At 38.7% G+C, this 13,830-nt stretch overlaps 1 protein-coding gene across 1 annotated transcript in view; it reads left to right on the forward strand.

Moving 5' to 3' along the window:
* pdzd2 (PDZ domain containing 2) overlaps positions 1-915 on the forward strand; it is a 56,091-nt gene extending 55,176 nt beyond the window's left edge. Inside the window, exon 25 of the mRNA XM_008283519.1 lies at positions 472-915. Within this exon, the coding sequence (XP_008281741.1) occupies positions 472-677 (206 nt within the window). The 3' untranslated portion in view covers positions 678-915. The remainder of the gene's footprint in view (positions 1-471) is intronic.
* The last annotated feature ends 12,915 nt before the right edge of the window (positions 916-13,830 follow it).

Here is a 13,830-nt window from a genome sequence, read left to right on the forward strand (position 1 = left end):
AACTTTGACAAGGACCAAATCATTATTGTCAAATGACTAGGTTATGCATCTCGGAAACAGCAAGGCTTGAGAATGCAGCAGTGAATATGTATTGTCAATGGTTCGAGGAGGGACAAACCAAGAACCAGTGACAGGGTGTTTGGGATCTGCTGGAACAAGTCTGAACTGCAACAACTCCAACGTCCAACCTCCAGGACTTAAAGGATCTGCTGCAGATGTTTTGAGTCTGAAACCACTATTGCGGCCTGTATGCTGTTTTGACAGCTACAGATGGGTCAGCATATTAGGCCAAGGCTCATAATGTTTTGGGTCTTCAATGGAAATCGCCATGGTAGTATTCTGTTGTGCCTTCTTTTTTTCCTTTTTGTTTTTCCTTGGTTCTTTTTGTCTGGCTTTTGGAAATACCAATAGTGTTAAGGAAATTTTGTGCATCTTTAAGTTAAGCTGAATTGCTTTACTCCTTTACAACAGGAGGTGCTGCAGAGCTGTCTGGGCTTATTGAAGTTGGTGATGAGGTTCTATCAATCAACGGCTGTTCTCTGGAGGGCCTGATGCACCATGATGCCTGGAAAATGATCAAAACCACAAATGAAGGGCCCAACCAACTCCTCATACGGAAGGCGAGTAACCTGACCGTGAACAAAGAAATACAAACCTCCTGTAAAGGTGCACTGTGACAACACCCTTGAAATCAGGGCATGGATGAGCAATACAATTAAGGACAAGCATTTACAAATTTTGATTGATGGACTTTGTTTGAGATTTTGTGCTTTGTCTTGTTACGTATGTTTGTACTAAATAGGTCAAGTGGGATTGACAACTAACTATTGTGGTATACAACGCTGAATTCTGATTAATTTCAGATGGGAAGTGCAGTTTGTTTACAATAAATTAACTTTGAAAGAGTGAAAAAAACTATGTCTGTTTTTTTTTGTGTTTTTTTTTACTTTTAATCAAGTCACTACGTGAAAAGTGTACAGCTGGTTGTGGTTATAGCTTTCTTACTATCATATGGAGAAATGGCAAAGTATTCAACAAAGTATAAGTGTTTCCACTGTAGTCTCTCAAACAGCAGCAGCCCTAGTGGTGAAAATTGGTTCTGTGGAGTCACATCAGTAATGTAAACTGCCACTGGTTCTCCAAAAGGGAGATTTGCTTATCAAACACATTTGAATAATGGCAGCAGGAGGTGTCAGCCAAAAAATAGAACTGAAGGAATGCACTTCAGTGACATGGAAATGGTTTCTTTTTGAAAAATTTGACATCAAAAGGCCACTTTGCTGTGTAAAGTTTGTAAAAATATCACACCTGATGCAATAGCACACACTGGAATGGGAACAATGTTTGTTGAAGCTATAGATGCCAGCTCCTGGTCCAGTTCCACAAGCAGAGAAAAAAAGCAGCTAACATTAGCTGTCTCACTTTCCAGCAGGGACGTGCTCAGGGCATGGCTCAGGCCCTTTTTTCAGGTTTGAGCAACTGCCCCTAAAAAATCCTGAGCACGTCCCTGCATACATATATTCTTTATCTCACATATATATGTATGTGAGAGCAAGAATATATGTATGTGGGAGTAAGAATGCATGTATGTGAAGTGTGAGAATGAACTATGGCCTATACAGCCCCTCACAGGTGGAAGAAAGCCACAGACGTGTTGCCGCTTTCTATTGTGAAAGAGACAAGCAGCTGTTCCTAGTGTTTTTCTTTACATGTACAATCTTAAAATAGTTCTTCAGATAGCCTTGCACATGTAAACCTTTTCATGTCAGAGGAAAACAGATCATGAATCGTACCTAAGATTGAAAAAGGAAAAATGTCAGTTCAATTTTTTTTCCCATAATAGCCAGGCCAAAATGTATCTTACAAACAGCTGAAAGCCCACAACAATATCTAAAGCTATCACTCCACATTGCTCTATTTGTTATTTGTAGAGCTGTGATCACATATTTAAATTGTTGAAATGAGGTTTTATAAAACAACATTTTCGATCAGAGCTGCAGCTCTGGTGACTTTGTATGTAAGTGTCCCTTCAATTCAGTTTAGTTCCGTTTTGTTTATATAGCGCCAATTTACAACATAAGTCATCTAAAGGCCCGTCACATGTAAAGCGAAGACCTAACTACATTATATTATAAAGAGAAACACAATAAATCCAACAACTCCATTCGAGCAGCTCTCTGTCAACTGAGGGAGGTAAAAGTTCCCCTTTGACAGAAAGAAAAACTCCATCAGAACAGATGTCTGTCTGCGTTTAATATTTGGGGTGAGGGTGAAGGAGAGAGAAGGAGGAATAGCAGGCAGAAATCAGACAAGCAATCCATAAGAGAACAATAAACACTGGAAAAGTTGGTGAGGCCAGTAATTGCAGGTCAGAAATGTGCCGCTCTGGAGCTGAATATACCTGCGGCTAATAAAACACAATCACCAGAGGAGATACGAAATGAGGTCAGTGACATACACAATGGAAGATAAATGTATGAAAAATAAAGAAGATGAGTGTGCGGGAGAGGTCCTCAGTGCATCATAGCATGTTCCCCACCAGCTTAGACCTGGGATGGTTCAGGGTTAAATGAGCTAGCTTTAACTGTAAACTTTGTCAAAAGTAAAGTTTTAAGTCTCACCTTAAAAGTAGAGAGGGTGTCTCCCTCCAGAACCCAAACTGGGAACTGATTCCACAACAGAGGAGCTGATAACTGAAGGTTCTGCCTCCCATTCTACTTATGGAAACTCTGGAGCCACAAGTAAACCAGTGACATGCCGGCGTTCCAAGAAGTACATCACCTCCAAAAATTGTAATTGTGGTTTCCTGCAGATTGCATTAAATAAGGTTAGCCCATGGAAGGGATGATGTAGTGTTGCATCAGCTATATAAGCACACTCTGCAAAAAGTGTAGTTGTTCCTTCCTTGTGTCAGGATGACGCCAGGTGAACTTTTCATTTTGTTTTCCATTTAAAATGACAAAGTGAAGCAACTTGACAGCTTCTAAAGACATTTCGGCTGTAAATGTATAAATGTTGGTTTACTAACATGGTTGTTTAGAGGTGACAAATGCTCCTTTAGGAATATTAGAAGACACATGTAATATTAGTTTGCCTTAACAATGAATAAATATCCTTTGTTTATATCTCTGTTTGTGAGTGAGTTGATCAGGCAACATACCATCATGAAAAGGGTTAGAGTAGGAAATTAATGGTATGTCCCTGTTTCAGCACAAGAGAAAAGAGTTTATGGAGCGATGGCTTCAGGATGAACACAGTCTAACGTTGACAAGTTACACTCAAATATAGGATAATGTAACTTCAAACACATCTACATCAATCATAAAATGTTCCATTATTATAAGCTAAATTGTGAAATACAAGAATTCTGGTGAGAATTAACAATAGAGATGACAAATCAAAATGATTCTAAATACACTGTTGCCCATAAAGTTGGAATAAAATATCTTTTACATCTTCTCATGAAATGACTGACAATGCGATTTATTCTTGATATATAAAGTGTATATCTTCTCAAACCTTTAGTGATATCACAATATACATACAATCCATATATCCATCCATTATCTATACACCGCTTAATCCTCTGTAGAGTAGCAGGGGGCTGGAGCCTATTCCAGCAGACTCAGGATGAAGGCAGGTTCACTTGGACAGGTAACCAGTCTATCACAGGGCGACACAGAGAGACAACCAAGCACATTCACACCTACGGACAATTTAGAACCACCAATTAACCTCAGCGTGTTTCTGGACTGGAAGCCGGATAACCTAGAGAGAACCCACGCTGCACAGGGAGAACATGGCGATTCAAAATAGAAAGATCCTGGGTGTCCTCAGGAACTGGGGATCTTCTAGCTGTGAGGCGATGGTGCTAACCACCAAGCCACCTGCAGCCCAATACAATACATATCACAGTAAAATGTTTAATCATGATCTAATTTAGTATTTAATATGCATGAATTAGTGACAATATTCCCTTTAAATGGTATGAATCACCTGTGGAGGTAACTATCAAAAGAAATGATCAATATTATAAACAAAACTTTTACACATTCCATCCACTGAAAATGATTCACTTGTGAGGAAATGTTTTTTTGTTCCTTTATCAAATTTAGATATTGCAATATATGAAAGAGGTTCGGCCCACGGACTACATTACATACAATGGTTAGAACAGGCATATAAGGAAAGAGATGATGACTTGGCCCTTTCTGTTATTGTTTTTGTTTCATTTACAGCACAGCATTTGGAGGTTCTTACAACAAGGTGCCTGTGCTTTACAGTGCCGTGAAAATGTATTTGGCCCCTTCTCAAATTATTATTATTTTTTTTTTTTTTTTTTGCAGATTTTTCCCTCTTTAATGTTTAGGATCATCAAACAAATGTAAAGATCAGACAAAGATAATCCAAGTAAACACAAAAGCTACCTGGCCCTGTGTGAAAAAGTGATTGTAATTGCCCCCTAAACCTAATAACTGGTTAGGCCACCCTCAGCAGCAACAGCTGAAATCAAACTTTTTCTAGAACTGGCAATGAGTCTTTCACATCTCTGTGGAGATATTTTGGGCCACTCTTAAACACAAATTATATGCTATTGAACAAAATTAAGAAACGGCAAGCAACATTTTTTAGACACATCATAAGGAAAGAGACCCTGGAATATATTGTCACAACTGGAAAAATTAATGGGATAAGAGAACGAGGCAGACAGAATGAAAAGGATAGATGGGCTAACATCATGGCTACACATGGAACGGGCAACAGTAACAATTCAGAAAGCAAAACATGGGATTAGATGGAGAGAAATGATCACCTACGCTGAATGGCATGGCACTTGATTGATTGATTGATTGATTGATTGTTTTAATTCAGCAACAGCTGAAATAAAGCCTTTTCTATAACTGGCAGTGAGTCTGTCACATCTCTGTGGAGATATTTTGGCCCACTCGTCTTTACAGAATTGTTTAAATTCAGCAACACTGGAGGGTTTTCCAACATGAACAGCCTTTTTACGGTCATGTCACAGCATTTCAGTCAGATTCAAGTCCAGACTTTGACTAAGCCACTCCAAAAGCTTCACTTAGTTTTATTTTTTTAAAGCCATTCAGAAGTCGACTTGCTGGTATGTTTTGAATCGTTGTCCTGCTGCAGAAAGCAAGTGTGCTTCAGCTTGAGGTCACCAACCGATGGCCGAACATTCTCCTTCAGGATTTTCTGGTAGAGAGTAGCATTCATGGTTCCATCAATCCCAGCAAGTTGTCCAGGTCCTGAAGCAGCAAAGCAGCCCCCGACCATCACACTACCACCACCATGTTTGACTGTTGCTATGATGTTCTTTTTCTGAAATGCTGTTACTTTTACGCCAGATGTAACGAGACACACATCGTCCAAAAAGTTCAACTTTGGTCTTGTCAGTCCATAGAATATTCCCCCAGTCATTGCTGTGCTCTTGGGGTCATTTTGGTAGGCCGGTCACTTCTGGGAAGGTTCATCGCTGTTCCATGTTTTCTCCATTTGTGGATAATGGCTCTCACCTTGGTTCGCTGGAGTCGTAAAGCTTTAGAAACGGCTTTGCAACCCTTTCCAGACTGAAAGATGTCACTTATTTCTCATCATGTTCTTGAATTTCTTTGGATTGCTGCATTTTGTTGCAGCTTTTTGAGATCTTTTGGCTGACTTCATTTTGTCAGACAGATTCAATTTAAGTGATTTTTTGACGGTACAGATCTGGGGGTAGCCAGGCTTGGCTGGTCAGTGAAATTCAACTTTGCTTTCCCAAAAATGTGATCAGCACAGTTAATTCATGATTTAGCATGGGGGGGAGGGGGAGGCAATTACTTTTTCACACAGGGCAAGGTGGGTTTGGATAGCTTTTTTCCCTTTCAACATTAAATTTTTTTTTAAAAACTGCATTTTGTGTTTACTTTGGTTATCTCTGTCTAAGGGCTGCAAGGTGGCGCAGTTGGTAGCACTGTTGCCTCGCAGCAAGAAGGTCGCTTGTTCGCGTCCCGGTGGGGGCACTGGGATCTTTCTGTGTGGAGTTTGCATCATTCTCTGGCTTCCTCCCACAAGTCTAAAAAACATGTTGAGGTTAATTGTCCGTAGCTGTGAATGTGAGTGTGCTTGGTTGTCTGTCTCTAAGTGCGACCTGTCCAGGGTGTCCCCTGCCTTCGCCCTAAGTCAGCTGGGATAGGCTCCAGCCCTCCCGCGACCCTAATGAGGATTAAACGGTGTATAGACAATGGATGGATGGATGTCTAATATTTAAATTTGTTTGGTGATTTTAAACATTTAAGTGGGGGAAATATTAAACAACAACAAAAAGAATTAGAGAAGGGGGCAAATACTTTTTCACAGCACTGTATATTTGTTGCTACATGCATATGCAGTATGTGTGTCCTATGAAAGCAGACACAATTAAAAAAGCATTTGACATCCTATTTAAAACTACTAATGTCATCATGATAAAATTGTTCATGATGAAACTGACATCCACAACCTTGTTGTGGTTTATGAAAAGTATGAACAATCTTTCAGATAACATCCATGTGTTTATTGCCTTCCTTCCTTTCTAAGCTGCTGTTGCAAGGCTTTAACACAAAGATGGGTTAGATGCACACTAAAAAAACTGTAACTACTTGATGCACGTTTAATTTGACTAAGTAAAACAAGCCTTCTCGTAGGCTAAATGTTTAAATGTATTACTTTCATGGATTGTGAAATATTGGCTTTTTGTGTCACTTCACATGAAAAACAATATAAGAGGGATACTCTTTATAGCCAGTATGACCAGTAATAATTAAAAAACAAACTAACCCCGTAGTATTCTTGTAGGCACATGAACATTGACAGGTTTGAATAATATAAACCTGTTCTGTGTACATGAAGTGCTATTTCACTGGAATGTAAAATGAGATTTAAGATGTGACACAAAACTGCAGAGACGTCACACATTTAACTTAGATTACCTCTCTGGCTTCACCTCTGTCATGAGAAAGTTCAAACTGTGTTATTATGTACTTCACACACATTGGTTACATACAGTGTAAGAAATGACCACCAGATGTCAGTAAAAGCACACATCTGTCAATATCCGGACCCTTGGTGTGATGCTCCTGCAGCAGCACCATCACTCCCACTGCTGAATGTCAAGAAACATGAGCAACAATGCTTTGTCTGTCTTCATTTGTCTTTGAATGGTTCATGTTTGTGAATCTTTACTTATGTGAAGAGGCTAACTAGACTTTCAGAGTTTTGTTAAATTTAACAGTCCATTTTGATGTCAGTCACTAAAAAATGGAATGTTAAATTTATTTTAGCCATATCCTCACAGACATCGATTGGAACACTAATAAAGCAGACAGTAAAGTCGCTGTTCTGTCATACTTTGATTCAGGATTTACAATGTACACAGTGTGTAACCCCACAAAATATAATAAAAAAATATGTATTTGTTAGATAAAAGGAAAGTGAAAACATCCCATTTCTACAGTCTATAGATTCACATACTGAGCAGTTTTACAGTGTGGGCAGTGTTGAGGATGCCGGGAAACGGGAGAGGAAGTAGAATGACTACAAAGGCTGAAATGGAACTGAAGGCTGCTCTAAAACTACCTGCATGATTTGTATTTGAATTACTTTAACCATTCATACTTATAGTCTACAAAATCAGTGAAATAATTAGAATGAGGATCACAAGTAATGCATGATGCAAAAATTTCTCAATTATGTGACTAAATACAAACTACTATAGAGTTCATTTAAGAATGGGAGAGCAGCAAATTTGTACAATTTTACAGTTTGGAGGCTCCAGCACAAAATATTGTACATTGTTTCATTTATGACCTAAAATACTTACAAGATTGAAGGAACTAATTTTCGAAGCATTTTAATTAATTGAAAACACATCAGAGCTCATTCCAGTCGTATACCATAGTTAAATATGGGATTGCATCACCACATGAACTAATCTAGTCCTAACAGCCTCTGCTCTCCTGGGTTCAGCTTTTCCACCAGATTCTGAATGTTGCCTGCAATGATTTGCTCCCATTTAGTCACAAGAGGATGTGTGAGGCACTGAATGAGGGCGATAAGACCTGCAGTCAATGTTCTCGTTCATCCCAGAGGTGTTGGATGGGGTTGAGGTCAGAGCTCTGGGTCTGAGCAGGTCAAGTTCTTCCACACTCAAACTGCAGTATTTTGACAAGACATTTCTGGCCATGTAGTGTACATGCATGCTGAACTAAATATTACAACGGTGTAGTCTTTATCCCAGAAAAGAAAAAGAATGGAAAAAAACATCAGTGGCCCAAAAAACATGGAGGTTTGCAGAGCGAATTCTAATACAAATAAACAGAGCAGAACCTTGTGTTATTGTGCAGCAGGATGTCGCCTAATGCCCTGGAAAATTCTCAGACTGCGTTCCCATAGACCAAACTGCATCCACAGCTAAAAGATGTCATTACATGACAAGGTGCTGAGTTCAACTTAATGACCATAATTGCAGAATATGTACAAGTTAGACTCATTGGTATAATTTGGAAATTTCAGATAAAGATAGAACAAAATTATGCTTCACATTCAGTATAACAGTTTAACTTTTCATGTAATGATTTAATGGTTTTACGTGTAACGAGACCTGTGGAAAATATAGGCACTAACGTCAGCAAATTCCACTCCACTTGCCAGCCAACCAAATGTGTCTTCTGAGAGACTCAGTGGGTGAGTCATTAGTGACACATGATAATGAGCCACGATAAGTGCAAGACTGCTAATTGACCTATACTGAACAACTTATTTTTGCATTTTTCAATAAACACCTCTCAACATTACTCCCCATGAAGTCAAAACAAGTTTGCACAAGACATGCAAGAAGACCAGTGGAATTATGTAACTAAGAACATTTAAAAATAATTCTGACATACTTATTATACCTCGGTCACTCTTTGGTTACTCTACTGCATTTTTTTTTTTTAACAGTTGTTGGTTTCTGGTCACAAAAATAGATGTTACCACAAGACATAGTTACTACACAAAGAACAACCTATAAAATGCAATGTCAAAGAATAAACCCAGCAACAATTTACAAAGTGAATTTGCTCCTCATGTACACTTGTGCTAAAATGCTTCTGTAGTTTCTGAACCCTTGGAGGCTGCACATCAGACTGTTGCTATGAGGGCAAACAGTATATTTACATATCTAATAGATATTTCTTGCTGTCCGCCTGCTGCTGCTGGATCCAATTTAGGTGTTATCAAGCCATTTAATGACCAGCATAGCTGCTGCTGGAAACAAAGGTGATGTGTGAGAAGAAAACTAAAACAATGTGTTTGAGAAGGCTACAAAGCTCTATATAGCTGATAAGAATTGCAGAGTGGGTGATGGGTGCTAAATATGGATTTGGCACTGTGGACCTCTTTCACATTGCACAATCATTTGTGCATAAACAAGCATTATTTAGAGCAGCTTTAATGAAAGTGCATCTTCACATTATTGTATTCCTACTTTTACAGTGAGGTAAAGGATGTGACCTTCTCCCCTACTGACAAAGGCAGTCCTGTAACTACCAAAAACAAAACTAAAGGCTTTCTGTGATCTGTCCAAATGAATCTCATCAATGCAGCGTTTGTGATTTTATCTTGGATTTTATACAGACTCTTCTCATTCAGATGGCACAAATTCTAAAATTTTGCATTAAGAATATACAAGACAACAATTTAGTTTTATTATGTAGCGCCATTTCACAACATATGTCTAGAAAGGCATGTCACATAGTAAGGTGTGGGGCTTATAACATTTACAGACGTGAAGTAAAGTGCACTTGGAAAGGCTGTGCATATCATGGCAGTCTTCCAATGACATTGACAGGTCTTAAGTTTCTATAACAGAATGACTGAAACACCTGCACCTGTCACAAAAATCAATTATGCATTTAGGTTCTGCTATAGATTTATTATAGATCTTTGAAAATATGCCAAAATCTGCTGGGTCAAAAATATACATACATACAATTCTAATATTTGCTTAAATGTCCTTTGGCCATTTTCACCTCAACTTTGGCTAGCTGTGCATGAGCTTCTAGTTGTATCTTTGACTCCTCTGGACAGAATCGGTGCAGTTCAACTAAGCTTGCTGTCTTTCTGACTCAGACTCGTTTCTTCATCAGTCCACAGGTTCTTGATGGTTTAAGCCAGGACTTTGGGGAGACCAGCCCAGAATCCTATTCCAGCCTGGTTGAACCATTTCTTTACCACTTTGATGTGTGTTTGGGCTCATTGTCTTGTTGGAACATCCAACTGTGTCCAAGATCAACCTTCTGACTAATGATTTTTGTTTTTTTTGAAGAATGTGAAAGTAATTATCTTTCTTCATTGTTCAATTTACTTTTTGTAAAACATCAGTTCCACTAGCAGCACATAGCCTCACAGCATGATACTACTTAAAGGCCTTGCCTTCTCTCCCTCAAACATATTTCTGGTTATTGTGACCATATAGCTCAGTTTTTGTTTCATCTGACCACAGAACTTTCCCCTAGAAGACTTATTCTTTGTCCATGTGATCAGCAGAAAACGTCTGTGTCACATGGTGATGTAAAACACGGTTGAATGTAAACACTGATATCTGTGTTTCAGCAGAGCCGACCAGCTTTTTGGCGATTAAGATTGAGTTTTGTTTTTCTTCTGTTTGTGGCAGTGCCACAACTGTGCCCACTTTATACTTACAATTATTTTGACAGTTTGATCTGTTGCTGCTTTGAAATGACTCCAAGTGACTTTCTTAATTTGTTCAAGACAATGATTTCCTTATTAAGATCTTTGCTGAGTTCCTCAGATGTTTCCAATGTAGTGTTTGTGTCTGAGTCTAATGAGTGGACTGAATGGGCCCTATTTAAATTAGCTTAGAGAAGTCAGCAGCTGTTGAAATGTTAAGAGGTCATGCCATTAAGAAAATTCAATTAACATAACTGTCTACATCACCAAATAATTCTACAACACCAGACAATTCAAGTTGCTGGATGTATATTTTTGACCCACCAGATATTGTTACTAGTTCCAGAAAATCTATGATATATTTATAAATGGAAAAATGTATGATTGTTTTTTTGTGACATAGAATATATGTTTCACCAATCAATCACAGAAAATTAAGAGCTGTAGAGGTCACTGTCTTTGGATTTTTTTTGAGCAAGCACCTGGCAACAGTGGGGTGAAAAAAAACTCCCCTTTACAAGGAAGGACAACAACAACAACGACCAAAAAACTGGCAGAACCAGGCTCAGGGAGGTATTCTGCCTTGATTGATTAGGTTGAGGGTAAGGGGAAGAGAGAACAAGATGGCAGATAGAGAATGTAACCAGGTGTGTAGCTCCAGATCCAAAGATCAAAGGACAAAACTCAAACTACAGGAGAGAGAAGATGCAAAATTAGATGTAATGGTGGCATATAATTATATGGATAGAGAAAGAGGAAAGGAGAGGAGAGGAGCCCAGTGCATCATGGGAAATCCCCCAGTGGTCTTGGCATATAAGAGTGTAACTAAGGTTCAGGGTCATCTGAAGCATTCCTAATTATACGCTTTATCAAAAATGTTGTGCTTAATTTTAAAAGCAGAACAGGTGTCTTCCTCCAGAACCCCAACTGGAAACTGATTCCACAGCAGAGGAGCTGATAACTGAAGGCTCTGCCTCCCATTCTATTTCTGGAACCTCTGGAAACTATAGGAAAGTAAAGAGCAGAGTGGTCTATTAGGGTAATATGATACAATAAGCCTTGTATGATAGGAGAAGGATTTATTCTATTCTTGATTTTAAAGGGAAACGATAAAGAGAAGCTAATGTATAAGAATATCTCTTTCTGGTTCCTTGAGAAGTCTGGCTGTAGCATTGTGGATTCAGCTAGGAGTATCTTCAGAGGGTTCCTGGAAGATCCTGATAATAAAGAATGACAGAAGTTCAGACTAGAACTTGGACTAGTTTCTCAGCATCACTGAGGGAGAGACAGGATGCTCCTGATTTTGAACATGTTCCGTAGGTGAAAAGGGACCATCCTACAGACGTGTTTTGTGTTTGTATTGAACGACATGTCCTGGTCAAAAATAACTGCAAGGTTCTTTACAGTAGAACTGGAGGCCAAGGCAATGCTATCTAGAAAAACTATCTGGTTAGAGAGGTTGTTTCTGAGGTGTTTAAGGCCAAATACAATAACCTGAGTTTTGTCTGGATTTAGAAGAAGAAAATCACAGGTCATCCTTTATGTGCTTCAGACTTTCTTGAAGTTTGACTAACTGACTGGTTTCATCAGTTTGCTTCATGGACATGAACATAGTGAAATCTGTCTGATAGATATGATCAAAACAAGCCTAGTGCAGAACACTGAATATAATGTTATGGTTTTCACAACAGAATGTCTTAAATGATAACGTCTCTAGCAGGCCTTCATCATCACACAGACCATGTCACAGAAAAGTAGCATTGAATGCTAGACTATGCATACAACATTAAAATATGATCATATATTAGGATTGCAGTCACAAATCAATGTTGAATCATTGCAACTAAATGTTTGCACCCAAAATCATCTGTGTATTTGCTGACACATTCCATTCCTCCAGGGACAATACTGCTGAAATCTGGAATCTTTCTGACTGGCACTGCACAAATGACAGTACATATTAAGGTAGGTGTTATTAACATTATACATGATGCAATTATTAAAAAACAAACAAACAAACAACAAAAAAAACTACATTGGCATGTGCAACATTCTGGTTTTGCAGGGTTTTTTTTTTTAAACTGTAGGGCCAAACAGCTCCAAAAGAAAATAAAATACTTCCTGATCCTGATGTTTCTATTGTGTATTTTCATTACTGTCAACAAAAAAAATAGAGAGAAGACCACAAACAATGTGTTAGTCAGTTTTTCAATACTTTCTAAAATCAATCACTACCCTCTTTGCTCACAATATGCAGATTTTAAAACTGAAAGTAAACTTTAACACATACACACATATATATATACATATTCTTGTTTGTTCCAATTGTTCAACCCCCTTCCCTTTAACAGGGAACACATATGTAAGGGATTACATGCATCATTAAAATGTCCAATATTTCTCTTTCAAATGTCACTCAGTCACTAATATTGAGTCTGGCCACCCCTGACACAGATCAATGCATCGTGGCATACTGTCCACCAGCTTGTTGATGGTGTCAATGGGCAGGACATCCCACTCTTTGGTCAGATCCTGAAGTCAGGATTGGTTTCACCTGGTAACTGGAACTCAGTATGTAATCATTGATTACTGATGTGTATAAATAGAAATAAAGAGGAATGTGACCCTAACCCAAACAAAAATTATTCCAACTTTATGGGGAACGGTATACATACACACATACATACACACACATATATATAAAGCCAGCTACTGCATTAATGGTGTATTAAGGGCCCGACACTGTAGCCCAGCACAGAGGAATACAATATCTGTCATGGTCCTGCCTTTAAGTCACTTCCTTTCCCAATGTTTCCCCTGTTTCTCCTGCCTGTCAGTGTATGAGTGTCTGGGCGTGGTGACCTACTTTTTCTTCTGCTCAATCATCTGATACACCTGAGCTGCATCCTCCAACCAGCAGAATTCACATTCTGTTTTCCATGGTAGTATTGTGCTGGCCAGCTTCTGGTTTTATTCTTATTTTCAAGTGTTTTCTAAAAACCAAGCTGAACCTCTTTCCTTCTTGTGCCTCACATTTCAGTCTTCTCAGTGGCTGTTTGCCAGCCAGCCTCCTTGACCCCTGGATGAGTGTCCAGTGTGTGTTCTTCCATGTTTAACCCT

The sequence above is a fragment of the Stegastes partitus genome, unplaced genomic scaffold (assembly GCF_000690725.1).
Source record: "Stegastes partitus isolate 25-593 unplaced genomic scaffold, Stegastes_partitus-1.0.2 Scaffold316, whole genome shotgun sequence".
Lineage (NCBI taxonomy): Eukaryota > Metazoa > Chordata > Actinopteri > Pomacentridae > Stegastes > Stegastes partitus.